General features: G+C 40.3%; 1 protein-coding gene across 3 annotated transcripts in view; it reads left to right on the forward strand.

The window, feature by feature from the left end:
- Positions 1-755: 755 nt before the first annotated feature.
- RALGPS2 (Ral GEF with PH domain and SH3 binding motif 2) overlaps positions 756-26,850 on the forward strand; it is a 110,085-nt gene continuing 83,990 nt past the window's right edge. For 2 of the 3 annotated variants that reach the window (XR_015798326.1, XM_007428766.4), the window contains exons 1-2: positions 756-970; positions 20,502-20,636. Coding sequence is in view for 2 of the 3 variants with exons in the window: in XM_007428766.4 (XP_007428828.1) it covers positions 20,580-20,636 (57 nt within the window). In the remaining variant the exon portion in view is untranslated. The remainder of the gene's footprint in view (positions 971-20,501; positions 20,637-26,850) is intronic. The other variant, XM_025166981.2, reaches the window with a different exon arrangement.

The raw sequence follows: 26,850 nt of genomic DNA on the forward strand, positions 1-26,850 counted from the left end.
TTTCATTCAAATATTGCAAGGTCTTAACAAGTACTGCTACACATAAAGCAGTTGGAAATTTTCGACCTTCAGCTGCGTTGCAAGCACATGTTATATGGGCTGAATATATATGGATAAGCGCTTTTTAGATTAAAAAAAAGTGCGCCTCTCCGTAGTAAGTTAAGCTATTTGGGAAACCCGCCTTCTTCAAAACGGATCGCTCGGAAAGGCTATGTATTCGCCGCAATATCTTTTAGGCTTAACATAAAGCACGTGCGCATTACTTTCCGAGCTTCTCGCACCCGGCGCAACACGAAGAGCGACTAGGCAGCAAGCGAGTTGCCCAACCCAATTCCAACGGAATTCGACGAAGCTCACGCTCAGACAAATCGGGCAGCGTGAAAAACCCTGCTGTAATTCGAAGATAACGCCGCGAGCCAGAGCTGGCCAGAGAGACAACGGCCGCTTTCACGCGCCCACTCCCCCTCCGAATTGGAAAAGGGGGGGCGTTTTCTCTTCGAGCGGGACCAGCTCCAGCAGAACCGTTTGACTCTGCCGTTCAAACCATTCGGAGGAAAGGCAAGGAAAGCAGCGCGGAGGGAAGAGGGAGGTCTCAGCAGTGGCCAATCGAGCCCTCACCCCGCAATGCGGTCAACTCGCTCACGCGTTCTCGCCTTCAATTTCAGGCCTATATATACTCGCGCTGGAGCTCAAGCAGACGGCGCCTGCGCGCTTTTTTTCCCAGCAAGCCGAATTCCAAGAGAAAGGAATGTGTGCGCATGCGTTGCCTTTCCTCCCCTCCCGTCTTGCGCGGCGCGTGTGTGTGGAGGGAGATTCCTCCCCTCCCTCCCTTAGATAAGCGGCTCCCGGTGTTGAATGAGAATAGCCAAAGCGGTGGACGAAAATCCGGAGACGGGCGGCGGTTCGCCTGGTCGCTGCTGCCTTTTGCTGCCTCTTTCCCGGCGCCTGTTCGCTCGTCCCTCATCAGCAGGTGAGCGAACGAGCCGCGGGCAAGTGGCGAGCGCTGCGGGGCTTTGGCGGGTGGGCGAGAGTCTGCTTTTGTCGGTTCCGTGGGCGCCGCCGCCAGGCCCTCGGGACCAGCCGGGCTCCCGAGGAGGGTTCAGGTGCCGCTCGGTGCTCTTCGCGCTTCTCTTTATTCCCCGCCCGCCCCGGGGTACTTCTTCACCTGGCGTGTTTCAGCTCGCCTCCTGGGCGAGGCGAGGGGTCGGTGGGAAAGAGGGTGTTTCTCTCAGCCGCCCCCAGTGCCGTTCCTGACAACACGGACGCGGGTCCTCCATTTAACTCCTTTCAGACGTTCGCCCAAGAAGCGCCTGCTTTCACACCGTTGGTGGGGGAAAAGGGCGGGGGGCAGCTTCAAAAACGCTTAGGGCCCTATTAAAACTTGAGTTTTTATGCTTGACATTATGAACTCTGTTGAGTTGTAAAACTGCGCGGTTGAATAGATGCGATCTCAGGTCCCGACCTCAACGGAAAGCCTTTATTTTACCTGTATGCATGCACCAAGCCGTTGAAGGCATAGATTAACAACTGATTATTATATTTTTAAAAAGCCAGATGTTTCTCTGCTATACTTTCATTTAAGATTACCAGCAATGCAGTCCATTCCTAATTTGTGCTGTCTTGTTTGTGACACACCTATTCCTGTCTCTTGCATGTGTGACTTTTTGAGATGGATTTTATGTTTAAAGCACAATTTCTGTTTCGTGATTTTCACAGGCACATGCCTGTCCACTTTAGGATTTTTTTCTTTTTTTCTTTTCTCTCTCTCTTTTTTTTGATGTTACTGCTACTTGTTTTCTTTTTTTTGCTGTTACTGCTACTTGTAGAACTGGCCCTTTATATGCTCTGTTCTGCAGCAGAAGTGGAGTGTTCTAACGTTTGTATGTAAAGTATGTAAATATACATGCACATGTTTAGAACCCTTTGCATAGTGCATGTCTTGACAGGTTTGCAATTTGCTCCCCTTTTTCTTTTCTTTTTTTTTGATATTGAATCTTGTTTTTGTAAGCTTGAGATTACTTGCAACCTTCTAATTAGTATGAGTCCTACATCACCCTGTATTTCAGGTGGTTCTGCAGATGTTTTTATTTTCCACCTAACTCTAGTTCCAAGATACTATGTGCCAAAACATTTTTTTAGGGCTAGGAACTCCATCTGTTATGTCCTGAGAAGGGAAGCCTCTAATTTTACTTAAGTTCCAAGTTCCAATCTTCCAGTCACAGGCTGGTTTTGCCCCACACACCAATGCATACTTAATTTGAACTGGGTATTATTGAGATACTCTAATTCCATAGGTATACACAATTTACTGAACCATAAACTAACCACACTTGTTGCCTTAACGCAATAAACAGAGCAAACTAACCACAATTTATCCTAATTCAAGAGTATGCAGTTTCTCTTGATTCACATAGCACATTAGATGCTTCATGACTTATTGAGGAAAGGGGCATTTTTATTTTTTAAATGTGTTTGTGTATAATTGTTTTGTTTTCAATACATAAATACTGTTAGACCCCTCTCCATATTTACCTTTAAAAAAAAATTAAAATACTGCAGTTTGTTTGGCCTCCAACAGATGGTGTTATAGAACTGAGATTCCGCATTGAAGAAAGAAAGGGCTCCTCAGTGCTCAGAAAAGACACAACAGAAGAAAGAAAAAAGGTTGGGAAAAGGGAAGAAAGACAGCTCTTGTAATGATGGGGGAAAATGCATGCAAACGCGGGGGGGGGGGGTGAAGCATACTGAATCTGTAGGGAGAAGAAACCAAGAATGGATAGGAAGGAGAAAAAGTATCATTTGGGATATAATGAAAAAGAAGGAACCAATTGGAAAATCAGAGAGAAGAAATATAATTTTTATTAAAGTTTAAAAATACAAAGATAAAAAACTAATACTAACTAAAAAAAATATAAAAAAATAAAAAATGCAAAGGGGGAAAGCGGGAGGAAAAAAATATATAAAGAAAAAACAGTATATGAAATGACTTCCTTCTTCATCAAGACAAGTACAATTTCAGTAATGTATCACCTTTTCTAACATTTCAGCCAAAAATCTCTTTATCCCGTATCTCATCTTTTATCTATTAATAAATAATAAAACCTCATCATTCAGTCTTAATCAGCAAAAGTCCATTAAGAGTTACCAGAAATAATAATATATGTGTCTCTTAACATTAAACAAATAAATCAATTTCATTTCATTTCCTTTACCCAGTAACTTGTTTTCTCTAAAAATACAACAAAATTTCTTCTTCCCATATTTTATCTTATATCTATAAGCAAACCTATAAAGCCTCATTGTTCAAACTTAATTTTAAAAAATCCTGTTAAGAGCTATCAGAAAATCTTAATCTTCAAACCCTTCAAATCATATCCCACAAATTAATTTCTTATCATTTTCCCTTTGTCTCCTCTCAGAAATTGCTTTGCAAATTTAACACTTTCCTTCAATTTTAACTTCATAACTCATTGCTTTATCTAATCATGCAATAAAAAAAATCCCTTCTTTCCCTATCTTATCTAATAGTAAATCTTTAAAGCTTCATCATTCATTCCTGGTCAAGGAAAACCCATTGAAAGCTACTAGGAGGAAAACAAAAATTTAAATTTGGTCACACAAACTGACTTAGTAATCCTTTATTTTCATTTTAAAAGGCTTGGTGTTTATTCCTTTTAAGTAATGTCCCAAAAACTGATTTATTTTCATTCTCTCTTTTCTCAGAAACTCCTTCATAAATGTAACACATTTCTTTTGTAAGTCCAAAATAAGAAAGTTGTCCAAGTCACTCTTTGTTAAAATCCACACATCCAAATCACTCTTCTGATTCATTGTTTGTGTATCCCTTTTAGCTATTAAAACATCAGCTGGTTTCATTTGTAAGTCCTGTGTAGCATCTTTGTCAATATCAATCTTGCAGCCTATCATTTTTAAGTCCATATCCAAAACAGCCTGATTCTCAGTTATATCCTCTTCTATCTGCTCTTTAAAACCCATTTTTATGGTATCAGACAATCTTAACAGAAAGTTCTGAGTACATTGTTGCCAAATATCCTTGAATTCTTCCAGAGTTAAAATACTTTTCTCCGTTTTGTATTAGTGGGTCTTTTTCTTTAATTATAATCTTTAATTCTTTCTGGTTGCCTCTAGTAATCAGCCTTCGAGGTCTTCTTTTATCATGTTTTCTCTAATCCACCCCATTTTCCCATGGAAAGATTTCTTACACTTAACTTCAGGATCTTCATATATTTTTAATAGGATTTTAAATAAACCACAGGAGTCTTATAATTTCAGAATCTAATTTCCAGTCAATCTAGCCCCTTAGTTCATTTATAACTTTCCAAAATCCATGTTGAATCACCCTTTTGCTGCTTATTTCCAAATAAGATTTTTACATGAAATTTCTTTCATTGAGGATTGAAGGAAAATCACCCAGTGAAGTTAAACTTGTCTTTCTGAAGGTTCTTCATATCCAAAAAGCAATTTACAAGCCATTTTCAGATGTGATTAAGAAAGAAAGTGGGTGAACTCTTTAAGGGTTCAGAACTACGGCTTGAGCATGCTGACTCTCCCAGAGCTCTAAAACCTGCCAGAGACCGCTGTTCTTATGATCTCGTCATGGGGAGCCTCTGTATTGAGCCCTGTGGGCGATTCCAAGTCCTCCCCTTTGTCTGGGGAGGAATTTTGAGGTGCCGATCCGTCATTGGCTCTTCATTCTGCCACAGTTGTCGGCTCTGCTGAAAGCGAAGCTGGTTTGCCATTGCTTCCCCAGAAGTCAGAGGAGAAGAAATATGGAAAGTTAGGAAGAGGGAGAAATACACAGAGAAATAAGAGTGGAAAATTCCACAAGAGAAATCAAATCACTAGGTAGGCAATGAAAAAAATTAGAGATGCAGATGGGAGGGAAAACAAGGAATCTAGAAGGAAAATGCTTTGAGAAACCAAGGGAAAATGAAGCAGTAGGCAGAAGAGAGGTGTCAATCGAGGTGAATATGTGTAGCTCAGGGTTGAACTGTGGAATCCTTGGGGCTCTCTGAGCTTGGTTCTTTTCTTGCAAACGTTTCATTACCCAGCTAGGTAACATCTTCAATGCTAAAATGGGATGGGATTTGCTCTTTATGATTGCTGGTGACTGCTTGCTGGTGAGGTGATCTTCTGGTCTTTTGTCTCTTTTGAATAGTATGTGGATGCTGTTTATCTCTCTTTGTCTATTAATTGCTGCCTTGTCTGAATACCAGGCTTCCAAGAATTCTCTTGCATATTTGGATTTAGCTTGGTCTCAATTGCCTCACCAGCAAGCAATCACCAGCAGTCATCACCCAGATAAGCAAACCAGGCACACAATCAAGCAGTAATATGCTAATCAAGGAACTACCAGAGGAGCAAAACAAAGCCCCAACCCAAACCACCACTGGCAAGGCAGGCCACAGCACATAAATAGAGAGCAAACCCCATCCCATTTTAGCACTGAAGATGTTACCTAGCCGGGTAATGAAACGTTTGCAAGAAAAGAATCAAGCTCAGAGATCCCCAAGGACTCCCGAAGAGAGGTGTATTTTCAAAGTTAGGTTATTGGGGAAACACAGAGGTGTTGCAGGCTGGACACAGCCCGAGACTTATTCTTGGCCTAGCGTGCTGTATGAACCCAGTTATGGAATAACTATTGGGGTTTATTATCCATATGATTTTTGTAAAGTATTTGTTGTCCTTACCCAGTGGTTAATGTTATTAGAAGATTGTTTAGGCCAAATCATGGTCAGTTTTAGTTTTTATGTTTTTAACCAAAGTGCATTTCGTTCAGGTTTCATGGAAACTGCCAGTACTTCCAAGTGCTGCTTTTGCCTTTTAAGTGAGGGCCAAAAGTTCTCCCACTCTGAGGGCTTAGTGTGTTGTAAGTGTGGGTAGTTGCTGATGTTTTGTAGTCAGTTGTATCTACATTGACACCTTAGCAGATAGAGGAGGTAGGCTGCCAGAGAATATGGACGCAAGATTGGGAAGTCAGATAACAGTGTGGAATGCAGTAGCAGACCCCTTTTGTCCTGTTGCTAAAAAATCTGCATAGATGTGTTCATAACATCACCAGGAATTGTGCTCAACTTGAAGAAAAGTTTTATCTTTTTTAACTATCTTGGTGATCCCAAATAATTGGATAAAACAAGAGAATATTTAGTCTGCCTAGATTCTTTTAGTGTAATTTTTGAGTTGCTTTTTATTAAATATAATTCTAGGGCATTGTATACAGTATTTTCCCCAGATCTTAAGTTGATGCCTTGGTTTATTACAGTGTGCAGTAAGGAACCTTAAGAAAAATGAATCTATTATTTATAAATTGCCACAGTGTTCCCTTGAAGGGGATAATTGGAATCTGTTGATTCCTGCAATTTGCTGAATAAATTAGGTAGGATTTGGGAAGGAAGGTTTTGTCAATGTTAATATATAAATTTGATGTCCTAAACTGATACAGGTAAGATTACTATGCAAATAGATATAGATATGGATTTAATGCTGTTTGTCAGCAATATTCTCTTGCAATAAAAGATCACCAGAATTGTTCTGTATTTGCATTAGTTAGAAATTAGATGAACATTTTGGGAATAGGAGCCCTATCCACATCTGTTCTGTGGTGTCAATTGTCTAATGATAATGATAGGATGAAAATTAACTGGAAAGAACACTCCAGCCTTAAAGAAAAGACTTATATACCAGTGGCATTTTATATTCATTCCATCTCATGATTGGAATGGATGTGAGCAGTTAGAAAGAATGAGTAGTGGAAATAATGAGCCCTGGATAACTTAACGGGAATATTTACTATGCAGGCTGTAGGTATCTTTATTTTTGGTGCAATAACATGGTAGATGAACTTCACAATGGGTGAGGAGTTTGTCTTTTTTAAGGATGTGCTGTTAGTGCATTGGAATGACTTATATACTATTAAAACTCTCGTTGTGTTTATCTGTTTGTACCCTCAACCAGTGCACTATATCGCAACAATTTTTGAATCAAGATATCGAAAATCTGCTAACTTAAAGAATGTGTAAAAAATCCAGAACCCATTACTCCTGTGGAATTAAAATTTCCACAGTGTTCAAATCAGTTTTATTTGCAAAGTTGTGGTTGTTGCAGCGTCCCCACAGTCACATAATCGTGATTTCCAATGCTCCCTGCCAGCTTCCCACAAGCAAAGTCAATGGAGAAGCCAGCAGGAAGTCGAAAGTCATTCTTGCTCCCACTGCTTTTTTGCCTGCCCATGGTAATTCTGTTTACTTGTTTAGGTAAGTAAATATTGAAGTTTGTTTGCTACTACAATTATTTTTCTATTTATGATATATACTCTTCTTAGATGATACGGGACTGTCCAGCATTGGAGTAAAAAAAATAAGGTCAGCCTAAAATTTAATGTTCATTCTGGTCACATCAGACTGCACTACCTTTCTCTCAAAGGATGACTCAGTGGGTCACAGAGTTGTCTAGTACAATACTAAATATCTTCAGTTTTTTGTGCACATTTATGTATAGTTATAATTAAAAAGCATTTGTATTAGGAGAGAATATACGTAGCTTAGAGTTGAACTGTAGAGTTCTTGGTACTCTTTGAGCTTGGTTCTTTGCTTACACTGATGTTGTTACCTAGTTGGATCATGAAATGTCTGCAAGTAAGCAACCAAGTTTGGTGAGCACCAAGAACTCCACGTTTATATTATATTAATGCAAAATAATGATTAGTTCCCCTTCATTAGATGTGTACAAGCAGGTGTACTGGATTGCCAGCTCTTACTTTAATTTGGATTCCTTCATTGAACAGGGAGTTGGACTTAGTGAGCTAAACAACCCCCTCTGACATTTCTAGACATTTTGAATTGTATTTCCTGTAAGTTCCAAATAAACTGGTCAGTAATGAGGGATTATAAGAATTCTAAACCACATGTTGGGAAAGCATTTTATCTTGGGTAAAACATTCTAATTATGTTCTTCCCAAACTTCCTCATTACTATCTTTTATCCTCTTTCAAAGTTCTGCTAAATAACTTCTCAGGGCACACTTAAACTAATTCCCATGCAGATTTTTTTGCATTCATTTTTACTAACTTTCCCTTTGTATAGGAGAAAAGTAACATTTTTCAGATCTTCAGACAGAAATGCAGTCTTCATGTATATATTAAACAAATTGCATAGCTACTCCCTGAACAAACCACGTTCATATATTAACATGTCTCCAATTTCACCATCTAGATTTGCCACCTTTCCATTTTTAAGGTTCTCACTATGTATAATGTTGTTAGTGTTTATTGTTTGTCAATTCCATTTTCCTAATGTGTTAATTTTTCATATGTTTATTGGTTTATATTGCAGTTTTTCTGTTCTTTGGTCTTTGATACTTTGACAAGAACATTTTCACAGCATTTATGACTACCTTTTCATTTTTTCCTTCAACACAAGTATTGAATCATTATCATAGAAAGCACTGAAATTTCTTCCAGCATTCCATCAATTCACTCTCATCCCTGATCTTTTCATCACTTAATGCATTTGATTCCATTCATTCTGTTGTAGGCTCCTTATTTAGTAGCCCATTACAGTGGGGCAAAAAAGTATTTAGTCAGCCACCAATTGTGCAAGTTCTCCCACTTAAAAAGATGAGAGAGGCCTGTAATTTTCATCATAGGTATACCTCAACTATGAGAGACAAAATGGGGGCGGAAATCCAGAAAAAAACATTGTCTGATTTTTAAAGAATGTATTTGCAAATCATGGTGGAAAATAAGTATTTGGTCAATTTCAAAAGTTCATCTCAATACTTTGTTATATATCCTTTGTTGGCAATGACAGAGGTCAAACATTTTCTGTAAGTCTTCACAAGGTTTTCACACACTGTTGCTGGTATTTTGGCCCATTCCTCCATGCAGATCTCCTCAAGAGCAGTGATATTTTGGGGCTGTTGCTGGGCAACACGGACTTTCAACTCCCTCCAAAGGTTTTCCACGGGGTTGAGATCTGTAGACTGGCTAGGCCACTCCAGGACCTTGAAATGCTTCTTACGAAGCCACTCCTTCATTGCCCGGGCGGTGTGTTTGGGATCATTGTCATGCCTAAAGACCCAGCCACGTTTCATCTTCAAAGTGCCCTTGCTGATGGAAGGAGGTGATCACTCAAAATCTCACGATACATGGCCCCATTCATTCTTTCCTTTACACGGATCAGTCGTCCTGGTCCCTTTGCAGAAAAACAGCCCCAAAGCATGATGTTTCCACCCCCATGCTTCACAGTAGGTATGGTGTTCTTTGGATGCAACTCAGCATTCTCTCTCCTCCAAACACCACGAGTTGAGTTTAGACCAAAACGTTCTACTTGGTTTCATCTGACCATATGACATTCTCCCAATCCTCTTCTGGATCATCCAAATGCTCTCTAGCAAACTCCAGACAGGCCCGGACATGTACTGGCTTAAGCAGGGGGACACGTCTGGCACTGCAGGATTTGAGTCCCTGGCGGCATAGTGTGTTACTGATGGTAGCCTTTGTTACTTTGGTCCCAGCTCTCTGCAGGTCATTCACTAGGTCCCCCCATGTGGTTCTGGGATTTTTGCTCACCGTTCTTGTGATCATTTTGACCCCACAGGGTGAGATCTTGCATGGAGCCCCAGATCGAGGGAGATTATCAGTGGTCTTGTATGTCTTCCATTTTCTAATTAGTGCTCCCACAGTTGATTTCTTCACACCAAGCTGCTTGCCTATTGCAGATTCAGTCTTCCCAGCCTGGTGCAGGTCTACAATTTTATTTCTGGTGCCCTTCGACAGCTTTTTGGTCTTGGCCATAGTGGAGTTTGGAGTGTGACTGTTTGAGGTTGTGGACAGGTGTCTTTTATACTGATAACAAGGTCAAACAGGTGCCATTACTACAGGTAACGAGTGGAGGACAGAGGAGCCTCTTAAAGCAGTAGTTACAGGTCTGTGAGAGCCAGACATCTTGCTTGTTTGTTGTTGTTGTTGTTGTTCAGTCGTTAAGTCGTGTCCGACTCTTCGTGACCCCATGAACCATATTGCGCCAGGCCTTCCTGTTCTTTGCTTGTTTGTAGGTGACCAAATACTTATTTTCCACCATGATTTGCAAATAAATTCTTTAAAAATCAGACAATGTGATTTTCTGGATTTTTTTCCTCATTTTGTCTCTCATAGTTGAGGTATACCTATGATGAAAATTACAGGCCTCTCTCATCTTTTTAAGTAGGAGAACTTGCACAATTGGTGGCTGACTAAATACTTTTTTGCCCCACTGTACATACATACATACGTACATACATACATTACTTTTCATAAAAATCACATCACATTTTCTCTGCCTCTTTGAAGCTTAATCATTTCTGGTTTTCTTTTACTGCATTCATAGCAGCTATATTTTTCTGTACATACATGTTATGCAGTATTTTTCTCTTCTTCTCATTTTGTAGCATTTTTCCTACATGCATTTATAGGCATCCTTTTCCATGATAGACAAGAGAGTGGTTGATAGTTTTATGGTTTTTAGTGTTCTGTGCCACTTTCATTGATCTTACTGGCTGTAGTGTAAATTGCTCAGAATCTTTTTGAAATATGATGGTATGTACAAACCATAAATGAACAGCAAATAGCCTTACATTAGCATTTCTGTGGCCCATTTCTTATTTGCAGATCTTTAAGGTCTTAGGAAACTTGGGAATTGGGTTTTTCTTTCGTACTCTTATTTACAATTCAGGATTCTGGCCATAAGAAATAAAGTATATGGAACTATGTAAGTGGAGAGCCATGTTAGTCCACAGTGGTAAAAATATAGGATTCTGGTAGCACCTAACCAATTTTATTAAAATGTATTAGTTGCCTGTAGGCTTCTGACTGCAATTCAAGGAATTGGTATTGGTGTATAAAGTCCTATTGGGTTTAAGCTCAGGATACTTTTGGGACTCTCCCCAAGTAGAATCTGACTACCCTGTTCATACAGCCTGGGTGACAATTTACTGGTTTCACCTCAAGTCAGTAGAGGTGGGAGCTTGGGATCAGATCTTCATCACAGGTCAGGTTATCAGGAACAAGCTTCTCACTGAGATGTGATGGCCGATTTATTGATGACATCTAGAAAGAGTAAAAGCATGGTTTTTCCAACAAATTTTTGAGTGGTATAATCATTCTGCAGGGGGAAGGTTATTTTTCATTGCATAACCGTTTTATGTTGAATCCTGTATTTGGTATAGTATTAATATTTTAACAAAGAACTTGTCACAATATAAATATATTTGTGTTGATATACACTGCCTAGAGTTTGGTATGTAGCCAGTATACAGTGGGGCAAAAAAGTATTTAGTCAGCCACCAATTGTGCAAGTTCTCCCACTTAAAAAGATGAGAGAGGCCTGTAATTTTCATCATAGGTATACCTCAACTATGAGAGACAAAATGGTGGAAAAAATCCAGAAAATCACATTGTCTGATTTTTAAAGAATTTATTTGCAAATCATGGTGGAAAATAAGTATTTGTTCAATATCAAAAGTTCATCTCAATACTTTGTTATATATCCTTTGTTGGCAATGACAGAGGTCAAACGTTTTCTGTAAGTCTTCACAAGGTTTTCACACACTGTTGCTGGTATTTTGGCCCATTCCTCCATGCAGATCTCCTCTAGAGCAGTGATGTTTTGGGGCTGTCACTGGGCAACACAGACTTTCAACTCCCTCCAAAGGTTTTCCATGGGGTTGAGATCTGGAGACTGGCTAGGCCACTCCAGGACCTTGAAATGCTTCTTACGAAGCCACTCCTTCGTTGCCCGGGCGGTGTGTTTGGGATCATTGTCATGCTGAAAGACCCAGCCATGTTTCATCTTCAATGCCCTTGCTGATGGAAGGCGGTGTTCACTCAAAATCTCACGATACATGGCCTCATTCATTCTTTCCTTTACACGGATCAGTTGTCCTGGTCCCTTTGCAGAAAAACAGCCCCAAAGCATGATGTTTCCACCCCCATGCTTCACAGTAGGTATGGTGTTCTTTGGATGCAACTCAGCATTCTCTCTCCTCCAAACATGACGAGTTGAGTTTAGACCAAAACGTTCTACTTTGGTTTCATCTGACCATATGACATTCTCCCAATCCTCTTCTGGATCATCCAAATACTCTCTAGCAAACTTCAGATGGGCCCAGACATATACTGGCTTAAGCAGGGGGACACGTCTGGCACTGCAGGATTTGAGTCCCTGGCGGCATAGTGTGTTACTGATGGTAGCCTTTGTTACTTTGGTCCCAGCTCTCTGCAGGTCATTCACTAGGTCCCCCCGTGTGGTTCTGGGATTTTTGCTCACCGTTCTTGTGATCATTTTGACCCCACAGGGTGAGATCTTGCATGGAGCCCCAGATCGAGGGAGATTATCAGTGGTCTTGTATGTCTTCCATTTTCTAATTAGTGCTCCCACAGTTGATTTCTTCACACCAAGCTGCTTGCCTATTGCAGATTCAGTCTTCCCAGCCTGGTGCAGGTCTACAATTTTGTTTCTGGTGTCCTTCAACAGCTCTTTGGTCTTGGCCATAGTGGAGTTTGGAGTGTGACTGTTTGAGGTTGTGGACAGGTGTCTTTTATACTGATAACGGTCAAACGGGTGCCATTACTACAGGTAACGAGTGGAGGACAGAGGAGCCTCTTAAAGCAGTAGTTACAGGTCTGTGAGAGCCAGACATCTTGCTTGTTTGTAGGTGACCAAATACTTATTTTCCACCATGATTTGCAAATAAATTCTTTAAAAATCAGACAATGTGATTTTCTGGATTTTTTTCCTCATTTTGTCTCTCATAGTTGAGGTATACCTATGATGAAAATTACAGGCCTCTCTCATCTTTTTAAGTGGGAGAACTTGCACAATTGGTGGCTGACTAAATACTTGATTGCCCCACTGTATAAGTGTTGCAAAATAAATAAGCAAACTTTTAAAGAGGACGATAGCTATCTGGGTTGGGTTTTGGGTATCAGTACAGGCTAGAAGAACTGATCTGCTTTAATTTTCTGTAATATGGGAAAATTATCCTTTATCATCCCCTTTTAATGCTTGTTATAGGTAATGATAATGAAATTCAAAATTAGATAATGACACTATAAACGTGTATTTCTGAAATGCTTAATCAGTCTTGGTTTTGAGTCAAGAAATTTATTATTTTCATAAGCCCAAACTGGTTCTGAGTTAATGTATATCTCCTGTGCCAGCATGGTCAGGATTACTAAGCATTCAAATTTTATCATTTTCTCCTGATCTGTGTCAATAATATGACAACTTATGTAATGAACAGGCTTTGTTTGCTTTCCTGCTTGTTTTGATTTCTCCACTTGTTTCCTCTGCTTCTTGACTTTCATAAACAAAACATGATAACAGTAAGTGACAAAAGAATTATATGTGCTTTATACTGCCATAATATCATAGAATTGGAAAGAAAATTGTATTATGCCTCCTGTACTAACAAGATGCACGTGATACTCAAATTGCAAAAATTATAATCTACTTTGAGGCATAACATCATTTTTATCTTAGTTTATAACTTTGGGGTCCTTAGTATAAGAAGCAACTCATGAATTTGGTAAGTCACTTCACTTGTAGCTAGTTGAAAATGAGATGCAATAGATCTTATTTACAGAGTGCTTGAGCTTGCTTGAAATCTAAAGAGAACAATTTAATGGTCTAGTTTTTCTCCTTGGATAGCTTTCTTTTCTTCTTGTTCTATCTTGGTTACCATATTGGCACAGTCCAATATGAATTCCACAAACTTTATTCCTGTGGAACCTTAGCTTTATTAGACCTTTCCCTTCTCAGAGCTTTATTTCCCAAGATTTCAAAGAAGTAATATCGTTTATTAAATAAGGCAGATCTTTAGTAAGAATTGGTGATGAAAGTTGGATATTGTTAACCTGAAGAACCAGCAGTTATTGATGTGCATATAAAGGGTATAGCATTTACTAGAAGATGTTAGCTGTTTGTGATAGGCAAGATCAAGACATAGGCACAACAGGGATAACAGAATCTTAAAAGCCTGTCAAGAGATTTTTCTCTGTCCTATCTTACATGACACAAAATCAGGGCAGGGTTATTTTAGTTTCTTCTCACACTCCTCTGTCCCCTCATTCCTTCCCTATTCTCAAGATTAGCTCTACATCACTTCACACTAGATTTAGTGTTTTTATTTAATATTGAACCTTGTTTCATAGTCTTGAAAGCACAACTGGTATTCCCAAAATTAATAAATAAATAACATTTGAAAGCATGAGTGGAATGCATACATTATTTTAATAAAAAGTTGTTATTGCAAAACAAGTAAGCTAGAATTACAGCACAAAACGAGCTCAGCTCAAGTTCTAGAACTTGCCAAGCATATACTATAGAAGCTCAAGTAAAATTATTTCAAAAATATCAAAAAGCAAACATTGGAAACCTGCTTTGTTTTGGCATTCAAGTTGTTAAATTCAGAGGACTGATCAGCAATTGTAGAGAGCTGAAAAGAACAAAAAGATAAGAATCTTATTGAAAAGGGCTTAATAAATTTTCTTAATCAAATTTATGTACTAAAATCAAAGTGTGAAAAGCAGAATTGCAATGTGTTAATATAAAGTAGTAGCCTTTAGGGATCCAGGTCTTCACAGAACTTCAGTTTAAAGTATCATTGCAATATTGATCACCCTTAGTATTTGCAGTACATTTTTTTCATCACTGTATGACTGTCAGAAACAAGAAACTTACATACTTTGCTTTTAGGGAATACTTAAACACATGCTTTCTGTCTCCAAAGTTTGATCAGCGTGGCAGGGCTTTTTTAGGTAAAGCTTTTTCAAAACACATTTAAGATGCATTTTTTGAGCCAAGACATTCTCCTTTAGCTAAGTGAATATCTTATGTCTGTACTTTTTTTCACAACTTAGAATTAAAAAATAGATTGCAATGTTAAAACATTTATAAAGCTAAAGTACAAAGCAGCAGGATATTTAAAATAAAGTAGAATGAAGGGAAACAACTTGATGTGCAGTATGTTTTGTTAACCTTCCTATATTTAGTCCCTGAATTATTTGTTATGGATTAATTACATTCTGCTGTTATACCCAGAAAAAGGATCAGGCCAGAATAGATAGATTCTATGCTTAATAGTTTAATGGATTGATGTGAAGCTTGGTGATCTAGGGAAGTAGGTTTCAAGATGGGTGTATCAGTTTTGATCACCTAGGTGTAATATTCTAAGACACAGGATCAAGGAGTGCACGTACTGACTCTTTGGTCAAAGCTCAAAGAAGAGCTTGGCCATTTTAATGTTTTTTATGCTAAAGGTGGAGAATGTATCCCTGAAGCTTTGAAAGTATTCACAGCTAAATCTCCGGCTCAGCTTCCTGGCTAGGTCCCTACCCATGCCATAGGTCAATAGAAGTAATGCAAACTAGATTTATCAGAGCACTGTCTATGCCCCAAGATGTATATCCAACGTGATCTTGTGGCTTGAGCTTGGCCAAAAGAAGGTCAAGTTAAGAATTTAACTAATGGGTTAAATGCCACTATTTCCTAGTTGGACAGATTCTGTTCATTCTGTTGGATACATTTTCTTGAATTCTCTCAGGCTAAGAGAGTCATTAAAAAACAGCTCCTGGACACTGATCATCATTAATAAGAATCAGAGAGGTCTTATTCCCAAATCTATCTCAACATGGTTTAATCTCCAGATGAAAATCAGCAAATTATATCAATTCATTTCTCCATCACAATTAAGATTACTTTTTAGGGCCAGATTCAATAACCTGCCCTCTGTATTCCTGTACTGGAAATTTAATAAAGAACCTATGGCTATGAGAACCTGCCCTTGTGTGGGTTTATTGAATCCATCTTTCACATGCCGTTATGTAGTCCATTTATGTAGGAATCCCTTAATGCATCCCTATGGAGAAGCAGTTGGGCATTTGCTCAAACAGTTGCTAAATGTTCATTCTAAACTCCCCTCCCTCCTTCTACCTGATCTTGTGATCTAGAGAATGCAGCCTGTCCTGTAAAATTAGAGGAGACAGAAACACGCAGGTACAACATGTTACTTCGTTACACAGAAGAAAATGCAGTCATTTCCTATGACCACTGCTAGTAAAATAATTGGAAAGAATTCCAGAAGCTGTTTTATGCCTTAAAACTGTGTCCCCAAAAGCAAAAATACATTTTTATCCTATCCCCACTGATGTCATTCTGTCACCAAACACATGCCTTGTAACTTTCAACACCTTTGGGTGCATGGGGGGGGGGGGGAATCATAGCCTCCTCCCCAATTTATCCACCCCTGTATCAAACATTACAGACTTTAAAAACCTTAGGAGAAATCTGTTAAATTAGCTCTGAAAAAATTAAGCCATTTGTTTTGGAAATGTATTACAATGCATTTGGGAAAGAGAATTTAATGCTCAGTGAGCTGTCAGGAATTCAAGATCCAGCTGTCATCATTAATAGAAGATATTTTTATTTTGGACTTTTCACACAATCAGACTTTCCCAGTCTTAAAGGACTATTTGCTATTAGGTTAATAATATATTTATATTTATGTCAAATGTTTTTAAATTCTTCCTTCAGAACAGTTAGAGACTAGCGTGCTATATATTAAACATTAAAAAATGTTTAAAACCAATTGAAAAGGTCAGTAACAATACGGTAGAATCAGCAAGGGGCAAAACAGAACCTTAAGCCTTTTCACTCCTTTATATCCTTAGAAGTCTTAAAACTTCATAAATCTGGAAGCTGGCACTGCTAATTACCCTTAGTTGTCTTCCCCTTGCAGCTACTGTATAATGAAAAAACTTGTAAAAAGCGGGGGGACAAGTGTCCATCTTGCACCTCCCACACTTTTTTAATGAGTTTCATAGCTTAGGCAGTCACTTTGGCACAGAGTTCCTCCTCCTCCGTAAGATGACTCCAACATTTATGGAATTCTAAATTTCTGTTTATATTAAGTTGTTTTGAATTTTAAGCTTCTGTTTATATTATGTTGTTTTAAATATGTAGCTTTGGCTCATTTCCCTCAATAAATAAACGAACAAGTATAATGTTTTTTACTCATTTGTTTAAATTGGTTCTCTTTATCTAGTTTTAGGATTTGTGTGGAGAACAGATCATGTTTTAGGTCATATTTATGCAGAAATATTGAAAATTCAAAACGGTTCACAAACTTTTAAGAACCACCGTATTTACCATCATATTGTACAATCATTTTAGTAGTACGTCCTGTCTTCTATTTACTTCCGTACCAGCAATAGCTGCTACTGTTACTATGGGGTCAAAATAGCCATCAACATCTTATCCAGCCCCCTTATCCAAAATGGAAGGGAGTAAGATCTGTCTAACGCTAGAAACAGTTGAACATACTACATTGCTCCAAAACTGTGAAGGATCCTCAGCACTAGGATGACCTTTTAATCTGGGAAAAACTGTGTGCGATATAATGAAGAATACTTTCATAAAATTTGTAGTACGGTGATGCATTCTACCTATTTGTCTTCCATGATAACCACCTGCAATAGGAATCCTGCTGTAGAAAAGATGGAGAAAATACTTAAGACAAGGCAAGGAAGAAAACATGTTTGAGTAACATAGTGCTAAAGAATAAGGCTCTAAAAATTTATGAGCATATCAGTCAATGCATTTGGGTTACAAAATTTAACACCATATTTTCCAGGCACTTTTTTTCCACTGGTTCAGTGTCTTGCTTTATGCACCTTTGCTTTATGCGTGGTTTTGCAGGAATATAAACCTAGCATAAAGCGAGAGAAGCCTGAGGGATTTATTTTGTCAAAACAAAGTTTTGATACATAAAGTTGAATTGTTTTAAATTCCAGTACGTGTTATATGTACACTTTAGTTGCCAGTGAAAAATTTATGAAAATTTTTAAAAATCAACTGCTTTGAATAGAATTTTTATTATAGTCACTGACCAGAATTGGAAACAGAAATACATTAAAAATAAAAATAAAGTTGAATAAATAATATTCAACTGCTTTGGATATTAGGATTGAATAAAAAGGTAAAGTATACATTGAATATATTTGAGTATTTTATTTGAATATTTTGTGTATGCATTGCTAATGATTGGTACTTAGGGTACCAATTGGTAAAGATTATGTCACTTTAACAATCCAAAGTGTCTCATAGTGCTGATATCAATAATATAGTCCAAAAGTAGTATAGTACTGTCTTAATATTGTTCATTCTCTTGAAGATACTTGGTATTTTTGATTCCTCTGTAATAGTTATGCCTCAACTTGCATGATTTGTTATTTTTAAAACTCTGCACTGCAAATAGAGTTGCTAAATGCAACCTTGCAAACAGTTACTCAGAGTACTTGTTTACTTGCATGATTTTTCCCATTTTTTTCCTTCTGTTGCCACTGGTGCCATTTTTAAAATGTGCTATATCTCTGTTAATAATCTGTGTCCCCATATTTCTTCTGGAAAATTGTATGTCCTCATAATGTTACCTACATCATTAGAGGACTACACATTTGCTTGTACTCCAGTATGATTCTATATGTGGCATCTATCAGTATCATAACACATTTTGAAATGGACATTCAATGGACATGAATCTAAAATCAAAAGTGGTAATACTCAAAAACCAGTGGGGGGGCATTTTAATTTCTCATGGCATATTGTCTCTCACTTTTGGTGTGCAATATTGGAATTACAGCAAACAACACAAAGAACAAAAGCTGAAAATTCTTATAAGATTTAACACCATTCTCATGGATTAAATGTGGACAAGGGATTATTTCATTATGCCGTTAAGTACTCATCCAGTGTAAAAATATCTGTGTCACATCTAACAACTGTTTATTGTTAATCACTTTAAAACTAATTTTGTAAACAAGAACAATTGTTTAAATACATTCCTTTCTCTGGATAACAAACCTTCTGTGGTAATAGATTTACTAGTCTTTGAGATAATTTAGGACTCTCTGTAGTTTCTGTAACATAGTTCTGGCAAAGACACAGACATACACCCTAGAAGTAAAAATGTCTTTTTACAGTCATCCTTAATATTATACATGATTAATACTCCATGTAATGTTACAGTCTGCCTGTGATCTCTAAAACAATTCTGTCTCTTCCAACTATTGTACTTTTCCTTTTTTCTCTCTTCCCATGCCACATACAACTGTGAGTACATAAAAAAGTTCCTCTCAGGATTTCACTCCCTACATCTAATGAAGTGGATTACAATCCATATGTTTATGTGCTCATAAATTTGTTTCTAATTGTTATCAGTATTATTTATTAAACTTGTATGCTACCCAACTCTTTAAGGTTCCATAAGACCCTCTATTGTTTGTTACTTTTTTCAGCAAAAAACAAAACATAGCTACCTAAATCAGAAATATTAGAAATAAATGTTAAAAATATTTATTTAAGGGATGGGTGCATTTTAAAGCAGAAGACTTCATAGTCTTGCATGGTATAATTTAGCCTTAGCATGTGAGCTTTTGCTCATTTTATTTTTTTAAGTATTTAAACTGCTCTTGTTCTCAAGAATGTCTGTAACTGCTACATGCACCCTCAAGACATTCTTGATGAATATGTTGCATGAGTATAGTCTAGTGCTTTGCTTGGAGATTCCGCTTGAAACAAACTCACTGGTATTTATGAGAGGTTATAAAGAATATCCCAGAGGATTAGAAAGGATGGCTGTGAACAATTTCACAAGTTTGGCCTTCTGACAAATAATTTTGTGGTTGGCCATGCCCATGTGACAGTTATTTTGTAAATAGTTACCCTTGACCCAGCCCCGAAATTATTTCTGAGAGGACCCATGATGTTCTGTCGAAATTCCAAACATGCCACCAGCTTACAGAATTTCAGAAGAAGGCTTTCCAGTCTGGAATCTTGAATAGGAATTCTCTTATTTGGAGGGAAAAATATATTACAGTATTTAAGGTCCCAGTTAAAGAAGTTCTACCAAACCATTGGACACAAAGTTCTTTTAGTCTTAAAAGTTTATAATTTTGCAAATGGAATTCAGGTTTTTATTTATTTCAAGTGCTTCGGCAATTCTAATTGTAGAGGGCTTCTAGCCCCAAAAGAGTAACTTTTTAAAAATAAATACTCAGAAACATCAATACAATAAGCATATAAATCTCTCAAATAGCATAAAAATCAAATATAGAAGAATCAAATAAATTAGCATTTGTACTAATAGCACCAACTAGATACCTAACATTTTTCTTGTATACTGGATTCAGATGGTCATCAAAATAATGTACTGTTAGTTTGAATTTGCTGTTGCTTGTTGTGATATTAAAGTTCCCAAAGACCTAATTGAATTATAGTTGATATCACAGTAATTTTTGCATAATGTAAAATTTTAAGTCTACTGTATTTTGCCTTAGATTAGATTCTTTGGTAATTTTATAGTTAGCAAAAGTATGTTGAGCTATATTATGAGGCTTTAAGACTTCCGTGTCTTATGCATCCCTAACGTTACTTTTCTTTTTTAAGGAATGATAACTTGGGTGAATGTGACTGAATAAAGCCACTTCTGCAAATGTGGGGCATAATACCAATGGTGCGAACAGTATGGACCTAATGAACGGACAGACCAGTAATGTTAATATTGTGGCTACTGCTTCAGAGGTAAGGAGAAAATAATGTCTTGTGTAGTCAACTTAAATCACAACCAAATAAGTTCATAATGGTCACATATACTGCAGTATAGAAGGGGAAATATTTAAATATAACGGTATGCAGAGAATTCCTCTGTGCTGGAAAATTAAAACATATCTATAAGGTTTGTTTGCACATCTTATGCTTACAGTATAAGGTGTGTAAACAAATAGGACCAGGACAGTATGGACATATTTCTTATGGTATTTAAAATGATGACTCTGCTACTTTTTGTAACTAGGAGACCCATGTCTTCTGAAAGTGCCTTTTGCTGTTTCACTGATTGTGATTTGTATGTTGAGGGGGGTAGGTGTGTACATAATAAAATGAAAATTTTACATAACTAAAAATGTAGTTTGGTCCCATTTGAAACATTATTTTAATTTGAAAAATTCCAGGTTACTTATTAGTAGTTATCAGATAGTATTTGACAATTTAGGTTGTCTCACTGACCAAGAATAGCAAAAAATGTAAAACAATGGTCAGTAATAGGAAAGCTATCTCAACAATCAAGGGATAGTGATTCCATCAATACTGTGTCTGCATGTTAATAGCTTTTACCAAAATGGAGTATTGTTATTAATTTATTCTTTATGCAAGTTGAATATGCAATATATGTGTGAGTTGGGGGAAAAGAGGTGAGGAGAGGAGAACATGACTCTTTTATAAGGCTTATATAATATATTAGCTTGACGTGACAATTATAGACTTCAAAAGGTTTCCATGGTTTAATTCCACCGGTATCTGATTTCATTTTTAAAAATGCATTTTACACTTCTGTACTACTGGAATTCAGTTCTACCTTTCAAGGTGGCATCTATAGTATTCCTTTAATTTAATAAGTAATATATTATACTTGTATGCCACCCAACTCCCAATGATTCTGGGCAGCTCACAACACTCAAAGAAATTATTATAACACCAATAAAAGATAAAAGATTGCAAGAACAGACCAGATGGAATGAAGCAAGGGGTCCACTCTCCCTTGCCTGAGTGAAGAGCCAGGTCTTCATGGTTCTTCTAAACAGCAGCAGAGTTGGTGCCATCCCTGTCTTGGAGGGAACCTCATTCCAGAAGACAGGTGCAGCTACAGAGAAGATGCGCTTTCAGGATCCCGATAGATGGCATTGTTGAATCAAAGGACCTCAGAACACACCAACCCTGCAAGATCAAATCAACTGGGCAGATGCTACAGGAGACAGGCGGTCCCTCAAGTAACTAGTTCCTATGCCATGTAGGGCTTTATAGGTAATGATCAACACCTTGAATCACATCTGAAGGCAAACTGGCAACCGGTGCAGCTCGTGAAGCAGAGGTGTTACATGGGCATACCAAGGCATAACCATCACTGCTCACACTGCCACATTCTTGACCAGCTGAAGCTTCTAGGTGGGCTTCAAGGGCTGCCCCATATAGAGTACATTGCAGTAGTCAAGCCATGAAGTGACCAGGGCTTGAGTGTCTGAAGGGCCCCCAGATTTAGGAAAGGGCACAACTGGTGCACCAGATTGAGTTGTACAAAAGCCTTCCTGGCCACAGCTGACTTCTGCTCTTTAAACAGGAGTTGCTAGTCCAGGAAGACCCCCAGATTGCATACCAATGTTGAAAGGGGAACTACAACCCCATCCAAGGTCAGAGATGAAATATCCCCAGAACTGGGTGGCTCAAATACCCACAGCCACTCCCCATACAAACTCACACAGCCTCCAGGCACTGGGACAGAACCTTGATAGCCTCACTTGGCTGACCTGAGGTTGAAAGATTTAATCAAGTATCATCAGCATTTCTTTTTCCAGTGTTATGTCCATACCAACAATGGTGTGAAGTAGAATGGTTTGAAAAATAATGACTGACCCAAAGTTACCAAATTAGCTTCTCTACCTTAATGTGAACTTGAATCTCTATAATCATTGCCTGGTACTTTAGTCTATACATGCACTTGTTCTTAGTATCTCTTTCAGGGGCAAAAGTTAACATTTTATCTATCTATCTATCTATCTATCTATCTATCTATCTATCTATCTATCTATCTATCTATCATATTTATATAGCAGCCCATCTCACACAAGGTGACTCTGGGCGGCATACAACAATTAGAAAAATAAATACATAAAAACTGCTACATATAAAAAAAAGTAAAAACACACGAAACAGGAGGGGATAAAATTAATAAGAGAGCCATCATAAAATCTCCCCAGTCCCCTGGGAACCCCAGGCCTGATCACATAGCCAGGTCTTGAGGGACTTACGGAATGTTGAGGATGGAGCTAATCTCACTTCCAGGGTGAGAAGATTCTACAAGGCAGGCACCACAGCAGAGAAGGCCCACCTCCTGGGACCCACCAAATGTAATTCTCTAGCAGACGGGATCCACAGCATGCCTTCTCTGCCAGATCTGATGGGGTGGGCAGATGTAATCAGGGAGAGGCGGTCCCTTGGGTAACCTGGCCCCATGCCATGAAGGGCTTTAAAGGTCAAAACCACCTTGAATTGGACCCAAAAGCAAACTCGCAACCATGCAGCTTGCAAAGCAGAGGTATAACGTGTACCACCCTAGGGGCACACATAACTGCGCCGCTGCATTTTACACCAGTTGAAGCTTCTGGATACTCTTCAAGGGAAGCCCCATGTAGAGTGCATTACAGAAATCCAAATGGGAGGTGACCAGGGCATGAGTGACAGTTATTAGGTCCCTCTGATCTAGGAATGGGCACAACACGAAGCTGTGTAAAGGCCCTCCTAGCCATGACTGCCACTTACTCTTCGAGCAGGAGTCGTGAGTCCAGGGGGAACCCCAGATTGTGCACAGGGTCTGTCTGGGGTAGGGCAACCCCATTCTGTACCAAAGATGGCATAACTCTAGCACCAGAAGGCCCCAGAACCCACAGCCACTCAGTCTTGCCAGGATTCAGTTGAAGCCTGTTGTTCCCCATCCAGATCCTCACAGCCTCCAGGCACTGGGGTAAGACATTCACAGTATTGCTTAATTCGCCAGGGGCAGAGATGCATAATTGGGTATCATCAGCACACTGATGATACCTCACCCCCATGGCGACGGATGAGCCCACCCAGCAGCCTCATGTAGATGTTAAATAGGAGGAGGGAGAGCACCGAACTCTGTGGCACCCCACATAACGGGCCAAGGGCAGGATCTCTCCTCCTCAACCACCACTAACTGGAATTGGCCCTGAAGGAAGGAGGTGAACCAACACAACACAGTGCAGCCCACCCCCAATCCTCTGAGCCGATCCAGGATACCATGGTCGATGGTATTGAAAGCCGCTGAGAGGTCAAGTAGGGCAAGAATGGATGCACAACCCCCATCTCGCCCTCACCAGAGATCATCCAAAAGCACGACCAATGCTGTTTCCATCCCATACCCAGGCCTGAATCCCGACTGAAAGGGATCCAGATAATCTGCTTCATCCAAGGTCCTCTGAAGCTGTTGCACAACCACCTTCTCAATCACCTTCCCCAAAAAGGGGAGGTTAGATAGGACAAAAATTGTTCAGGATAGTGGGGTCTAACGATGGCCTTTTGAGGAGGGGGCAAACCAAGGCCTCCTTAAGAGGTGAGGGAACAGCCCCCTCACTCAAAGATACATTAACCATTGCTAGAGCCCACTCACACAACACCCCCCGGTCTTTCACAAGCCAGGAGGGGCATGGATTTAAGAGCAGGTGGCAAGCTCACAGCTCCAAGGACCCTGTCCACTTCCTCAGGTCCAACAGGTTCAAACTGTTCCCAGGTAACAGGGTGAGACTCCTCCCTAGACACCTCCACTGAACCTGCAGTAAAGCCAGCATCCAACTGAGAACAAATCCGAGTGATTTTATCCGACAGATGCCGAGAAGATTCCTCCTCATGTCCCTGCAGAAGGTTCTCCGAGCCATCCTTACCCAGGAGAGCTCGTGTCACCCAAAACAGGGCTGCGGACGCAATAACAGCGGAGGAGTAATGATGCTTCGCCACTCTTATCACCACTTAGTAGGCATGAATAGCTGCTCTAACCCATGTTCAGTCGAGTTTGTCCCTCATCGAGCACCAACGACGCTCTAGATGTCTCTTCTCTCGCTTCCTCTCCCTTAGCTCTTCCGTAAACCACGGAGAGTGCCAAGATCCCCGAAAGGAGAGAGGTCGCATGGGCGTGATCCGATCTGAAGCCTCAGCTGCCCCTTTATTCCAAGCGTATACCAAGGCTTCAGATGGACCATGCAGCAGACCAACAGGAACAAACCCCAGCTCCCTCTTGAACCCATCCGGGTCCATTAGTCACCGGTGGCAGACCGATCTAATAGGTCCAGCCTCCCTGCAGTGGATAGTGGTGCTAGGGAATCCCATTGTGATCAGGGCGTGATCTGACCATGTCAAGGGGGACACCAAAAGCTCCCCTTATTACAGGTCACATAGCCACTGCTCCGACAGGAACACCAGAGCAGATGTATGACCACTGTTCTGTGTCTGGCTCTGGATGATTTGGTATAGGCCCATGGCCGTCATGGTGGCCATGAACTCCCGAGCCCCCTCAGATCCCATCCCTAAAGAAGGCAAAGTGAAGTTCCCCCAAGACCATAAGCCTGAAGAACTCCACTGCCAACCCAGAAATGGCATCAAGGAGCTCAGGCAGGGAAGTTGCTGTGCAGCAGGGAGGCTGGTACAACAGCAGCAATCCCAACTGATCCCTAGCGCCCAACTTGATGAACAGGGTCTCACATCCGGTGACCTGTGGTGCAGCGCCCTTGGAAGCTGTAAGAGATTTCCGGATGACAATTGACACACCTCCACCCCTGTCCCAGACTCTCGGCTGATGCCACACTCTGAGGGCTCCCCCCCCCCAAATCCAGCCAGATCTCAGTGATGCATGCCAGGTCAGCCCTCTCATCCATGATTAAATCACGGGTCTGCCTTATTACAGACTGACCTGGCATTTAGAAACAGCAGCCAGGGGCCAGAGCCTCTGAAGTTCTGCTGACAGGGTACCAGGGCTGAGGCTGAGGAGCTGGAACACGAAACGGGCAACAAAAAACGGTCCTGCGGTCCCCGGGAATGGCCTGCTCCCCGTCTCCTACTATATCTCCCCTTGCCCATCACCACCATAATATTTTGGCCTGCTTCCATCCCCCCAACAGCAGCCGCATCCCTATATCAACACCCCTCTATTCCCAAAACTGGAGAGCATCTGCTGTCCTCACCAGCCATACCTGGGAGGGGAGCTGGGCACCCTGAGGCTCTTCAGCTTACTAGCTCTCAGAGCCATCAGAGTCCAGCAACCATCTCCCCCACTTCATTCCCACAGCCTCACACACAAACATACACAGGATCCCTCCCTTGCTGCTCCCACCAGCAGGCAGTGGACACCCTACCCATTCACCCTTCATCAAAGTCCTCTGACTCTCACCCAGAGAATGGATTGACACATTCCAACCCACTCCCGCTCCCACACACCCCACTCAGCATCCAGGAGCTCCTACGCCGCTGCTCCCACCAGCTGGCAGAGGCTCCCACCATTCACCCTCCCAGCAAGCCCACCTCTGGCTCTCACCCAGAGAAAAGTAAAAGGGGAGGATAACATTCAGTATCAGATGAGAAGCCCACAGTCCAACTCCCAGGCACTTCACCATTAAATGGGAGTAGTGGCTTCTTCCTTCTTTCCTCCTCCTTCTCGAGGCTACCGGAGGGAAGCAGAAAGGCCTCCGCAGGGGAGGGGGGTCTACAGCTTCTGCCACTCCACTGAAACCTCCCCCCTGCCTAGCCTCTTCCTGTACCTCCAGAGCCCCAGCGTCCAGAGGCCGAGCCAATGATAGCCAGATGGTAAAAAGCTACAGCTACAGCAAGACACAGCTGGGGCAGCTTCTCAGTCCGCTCCCCAGAGAAACAGCTCGGGCAGTTCTCCAAAGCAGCGTGACGAAGTCCCTCCAATAGCAGCGGCAGACTCCTCCAGCCAAGCCAGTCCGAGAACGCTGCTCCCAAATTCAAAAAAGCCGCCGAGGTCGCAAATGCGGCAAACTCTGCAAGCATAGCAACTCCAGCAGCAGTCACAGCAGCAGCAGCAGTCGAGACAGTCCCCAAACACGCCGTCACCGAATTCAAAGGAGCCGCCAAGTCTGCAAACGTAGCTGGGGCAGTAGGCACAGCAGGCGCTGCAAAACGCACACTCCTCCAGCCAAAGAACTCCAAACAGACC

The sequence above is a fragment of the Python bivittatus genome, unplaced genomic scaffold (genome assembly GCF_059951505.1).
Source record: "Python bivittatus isolate LINGU-HERP-01145 unplaced genomic scaffold, Pbiv_v1 ctg000700_np1212, whole genome shotgun sequence".
NCBI classification, from domain to species: Eukaryota; Metazoa; Chordata; class Lepidosauria; order Squamata; family Pythonidae; genus Python; species Python bivittatus.